General features: G+C 47.2%; 2 protein-coding genes across 3 annotated transcripts; both read right to left on the bottom strand.

Annotated features, from left to right (window-relative positions):
- Nucleotides 1–4,996, bottom strand: LOC127925224 (anaphase-promoting complex subunit 16-like). Its single transcript, XM_052510106.1, has 3 exons — nt 4,825–4,996; nt 707–781; nt 1–417 (listed from the first exon to the last, which is right to left on the bottom strand). Exons 1-3 carry the CDS (start codon nt 4,961–4,963, stop codon nt 296–298), a joined length of 336 nt encoding a protein of 111 aa, XP_052366066.1. The 5' UTR covers nt 4,964–4,996; the 3' UTR covers nt 1–295.
- Nucleotides 788–4,815, bottom strand: LOC127925223 (uncharacterized). 2 transcript variants are annotated; one of them, XM_052510104.1, is made up of 2 exons: nt 2,497–4,815; nt 788–2,354 (listed from the first exon to the last, which is right to left on the bottom strand). In XM_052510104.1, exons 1-2 carry the CDS (start codon nt 2,646–2,648, stop codon nt 1,313–1,315), a joined length of 1,194 nt encoding a protein of 397 aa, XP_052366064.1. In that variant the 5' UTR covers nt 2,649–4,815; the 3' UTR covers nt 788–1,312. The 2 variants fall into 2 exon arrangements, with proteins under 2 accessions (XP_052366064.1, XP_052366065.1); XM_052510105.1 differs by having other exon boundaries at nt 788–2,114.
- Nucleotides 4,997–5,149: the final 153 nt, after the last annotated feature.

Raw genomic sequence — 5,149 nt, 5'->3', positions numbered from 1 at the left:
AAACATGAATGCATCAATTTCCTCACTATAACATGATTCATTACTCAATTCATAATTCATTGCAGTGATAAAGATTTTTTTTAAGGTCACAATAATATCTCTCTCGGATCAGGGTGTTCCTTCCTCCAGTTAGTGACCTCAGCTAAACATTGGCCAATAGCAAGGCAGGGAACATCCTTCCCTGTGGGAATGACACAACAAATGACAATAACCCAAATGTGTTGGAAATAAAGTAGTGCTCTGGGGTCAACACGTTTCTCCAGTGGTGACCAGCCAGCGGCTACTGAGCAGGTCTTTATTTGGACTTTAAGACTGGAGTAAATCCCAAAAGCTGTTCGATTGGTTTGTAACGCCACTCGTCTGCTTCCAGCTCTTCAACCAAACTGGCCAGTTTCTCCATTCTCGATACCTGTTGGTCTAAAACAAACAGATCAGTGAAATATGCTGTTAGATCAAAGCATTGCATTCGTTTGTATCGCTTACCAGAGTTATTTTCCCCTAAACAACAAATGCGTCCTAAAAAGCACCCTATTCCCTATATAGTGGGCTACTTTTGACCAGGCCCATAGGGCTCTGGTTGAAAGTAGTCCACTATATATAGGGAATTAGGGTGCCATTTGAGATGCCACTATAGGCATTAAAAATAATAATAATAAAAAAAGACAACTGCAATAAAATAATAGAATGAAGAGACTGATGGACTTACCGTGCTTCACCTGTTTCAGTGTTGACGCCACCTGGTAGCTGAACACAGACTCACACAGAAATCTGTCTGAGCCGTCTGAAGACACAAGAGTTCATGTACAATATCACATCAACTACTGTTAGGCTTTCCTCAACTAGCACATGTTACAAGATACTGTAGTGGTAGTAGACACGTTAGTCCTGAGATAGTTAAAACAACAAGAATGGAAACGTGCCTTCTGGATCACAACCCAAACCAGCACACACACACGCACGCACGCGCACGCACGCACGCACGCACGCACACACGCACACACATAGAAACAGACACACACAGAAACAGACACACACAGAGAAACACACGCACACACACACACACACTAAACTATTACACACACACACTAAACTATTAGGCTACAGATCTATTATGTAACATACCGTATTATAGTATATGGTTTTGTGGTACAAACTATTTAATACCCAATCCTCCGGGCGAGCACAATCCTCAGTAATTACTGAGTAAGTAAGTAGAGGAGTTGGCTAAAACATGATATAACTCCTCACATTATGCCAACATGTGCCACCGTTCAGTTTGCTGGAGAATAAAAAGACGAGCCAAAATAATCAACTAGCACACAATGTCACGAATGGCACTCTGTTCCCTAGATAGTGCACTACTGTTGACCATGGCCCTAGACATGGTTACCATGGCCCTAGACAGTGCACTACTGTTGACCATGGTCCTAAACAGTGCACTACTGTTGACCATGGCCCTAGACAGTGCACTACTGTTGACCATGGTCCTAAACAGTGCACTACTGTTGACCATGGCCCTAGACAGTGCACTACTGTTGACCATGGTCCTAAACAGTGCACTACTGTTGACCATGGCCCTAGACAGTACACTACTGTTGACCATGGCCCTAGACAGTGCACTACTGTTGACCATGGTCCTAAACAGTGCACTACTGTTGACCATGGCCCTAGACATGGTTACCATGGCCCTAGACAGTACACTACTGTTGACCATGGTCCTAAACAGTGCACTACTGTTGACCATGGTCCTAAACAGTGCACTACTGTTGACCATGGCCCTAGACATGGTTACCATGGCCCTAGACAGTACACTACTGTTAACCATGGCCCTAAACAATACACTACTGTTGACCATGGCCCTAGACAGTACACTACTGTTGACCATGGCCCTAGACAGTACACTACTGTTGACCATGGCCCTAGACAGTGCACTACTGTTGACCATGGCCCTAGACAGTGCACTACTGTTGACCATGGCCCTAGACAGTGCACTACTGTTGACCATGACCCTAGACAGTGCACTACTGTTGACCATGACCCTAGACAGTGCACTACTGTTGACCATGACCCTAGACAGTGCACTACTGTTGACCATGGCCCTAGACAGTGCACTACTGTTGACCATGACCCTAGACAGTGCCCTACTGTTGACCATGGCCCTAGACAGTGCACTACTGTTGACCATGGCCCTAGACAGTGCACTACTGTTGACCATGGCCCTAGACAGTACACTACTGTTGACCATGGCCCTAGACAGTACACTACTGTTGACCATGGCCCTAGACAGTGCACTACTGTTGACCATGGCCCTAGACAGTGCACTACTGTTGACCATGGCCCTAGACAGTACACTACTGTTGACCATGGCCCTAGACAGTGCACTACTGTTGACCATGGCCCTAGACAGTGCACTACTGTTGACCATGGCCCTAGACAGTGCACTACTGTTGAACATGGACCCTAGACAGTGCACTACTGTTGACCATGACCCTAGACATGTTGACCATGGCCCTAGACAGTGCACTACTGTTGACCATGGCCCTAGACAGTGCACTACTGTTGACCATGGTCCTAAACAGTACACTACTGTTGACCATGGCCCTAGACATGTTGACCATGGCCCTAGACAGTGCACTACTGTTGAACATTGGCCCTAGACAGTGCACTACTGTTGACCATGGTCCTAGACAGTGCACTACTGTTGACCATGGCCCTAGACAGTGCACTACTGTTGACCATGGCTCTAGACAGTGCCCTACTGTTGACCATGGCCCACATGATATTAGTGTACAAGGTAGGATTAGGTTCTTCAACTGGCGGCCCACGGACCGAATTCGGTCCCCCTTTTTAAATGTTGGCCAAAAGAATCAAAACATCAGCTCCAAGTGATTACATTTTTTGCGAAATCTGTTCCCAAGTATTCCTGGGCAGAATAGAGAGACACATCTGATCATATACAGTATACAAGTAAGCAAGGTTTGATATAATATTTGACTAAAACAATCTTTGGTCTTCTTGCGGTCAATTTGCAGTCTACAAATGATTTCTAATTATGTTCAGGCCCCCGACCATCCACTCAAGTAAAAACAAAAATCATTCCGCGGCTGAATCTAGTTGATGATCCCTGGTATAGGGAATAGGGTGCCTTTTATTAATAATTTTGTAATATATTTTTTTATTTGATTTAACTAGGCAAGTCAGTTAAGAACAAATTCTTATTTACAAGGACGACCTACCCCGGGCCAAACCCTCCCCTAACCCGGATGACGCTGGGCCAATTGTGCGCCGCCCTATGGCACAGGCCCCAAAAACAAAGTGGAAAAGAACCCCAACCCTGGCCACCCGCTTCACTGCTGTCCCACTTAACAGTGAGCCCATTAGTCCTCTGAACACCCAGTGCTTTCCAGCACAATGATCCAAACTAAGACATTCATCACAACACGATGTTTGATTTGGGGTCTATGAGGTAACAAAGGATGGGGTTTACCCTATCCTAATATAGTGTACAACTTTGGCACATAAGGCTCTGGTCAAAATTAGTGCACAACGTAGGTAATAGGGTGTCATTTGGGATGCACAAAGCAGGGGCAAGGAGCCAGATGGCCCTTCGGGTTCAAACAAGCAGATCCTCTTGTGTGATGTGACAAAACTGGTGGTGGGAGTTGTGGGCTGACCCATTGGCAGAGCACTGTGTGGGCTGACCCATTGGCAGAGCACTGTGTGGGCTGACCCATTGGCAGAGCACTGTGTGGGCTGACCCATTGGCAGAGCACTGTGTGGGCTGACCCATTGGCAGAGCACTGTGTGGGCTGACCCATTGGCAGAGCACTGTGTGGGCTGACCCATTGGCAGAGCACTGTGTGGGCTGACCCATTGGCAGAGCACTGTGTGGGCTGACCCATTGGCAGAGCACTGTGTGGGCTGACCCATTGGCAGAGCACTGTGTGGGCTGACCCATTGGCAGAGCACTGTGTGGGCTGACCCATTGGCAGAGCACTGTGTGGGCTGACCCATTGGCAGAGCACTGTGTGGGCTGACCCATTGGCAGAGCACTGTGTGGGCTGACCCATTGGCAGAGCACTGTGTGGGCTGACCCATTGGCAGAGCACTGACTGCTTGCTGGTGCCCCTGTACGTCCTCTGTTGGATGAAGATCCAACTATGATTCAAAAGGATCATGGGTCACCAACTCCAGATCAAAGGATCACTAACTACACTTGACTTGAAGCCAGATTGATTTGGGTGTGAGGGAAGTGGGGCACACTGGCGATGCGCGTTGTGGGGTGACGTTGGGGCAGAGCATTGACTGTCGCTGGTAGCGGCGCACGTCCTCCTGGAGGAAGAGCCAACTATGACGCATGGTAGCTAGGTCATTAAGGGAACAGTGAAAAGTTCCAGGGACACATTGTTTATCTTGTGAGTAAAATCCAGACAAGCTACACTTGACGCCAGATAGAATAGTTGTAAGAGAAGCGTGGCTGGGAAGATGTACAGAAGGGGCAAGTATTCAGAACCACACACACATGTACAGTAGCTAACCACACACACACACACACACACACACACACACACACACACACACACACACACACACAAACATTAATCCATCTGAAACACACAACATCACTGTATATTGGATATGAGCACGATTAATATTGCAATCAGAGCCAAGAACAATGTTCAGAATGTCGCAGGTAGAATGTACAGAACAGACAAGGTTTTCTAGAACTCCAAAAGAATCCTCATCACTGGTCTTGTGTCTTGCAACGTTCTGAACCTATATTCTAAAGCCACTGGTGATTGGCTTGTGTCAAAGAAAGCCTACCTTCCATCATCTCCCCGGCTCCTTTGGGATACGTGTAGAGGACCTTACGCGGGGGGAGTTCAGACGCGCTGAATCCAGAGCCAGTCACGGAGCTCCCACTAACCCCTCCGGCAGAGGAGGATGAGGAGGAGGCTGCCATTCCAACTGAGGAAGAGGAACAGCAACGGCAAAATCATGATCACCAAGTTCAGAGTCGTGTATTGTGGATAAATACAGTCCTAAATGACCAGCAATATTTATTCAAAGTAAATTTAGCTAACGTTAGCTGAGCAGCATTAGCACAGATCGATTAGCACGTTATACAAATGTTTGGCATTACATTAGC

Source organism: Oncorhynchus keta, unplaced genomic scaffold, assembly GCF_023373465.1.
Source record: "Oncorhynchus keta strain PuntledgeMale-10-30-2019 unplaced genomic scaffold, Oket_V2 Un_contig_5336_pilon_pilon, whole genome shotgun sequence".
Classification (NCBI taxonomy): Eukaryota; Metazoa; Chordata; class Actinopteri; order Salmoniformes; family Salmonidae; genus Oncorhynchus; species Oncorhynchus keta.
This window is presented reverse-complemented; position numbering and strand designations above follow the sequence as displayed.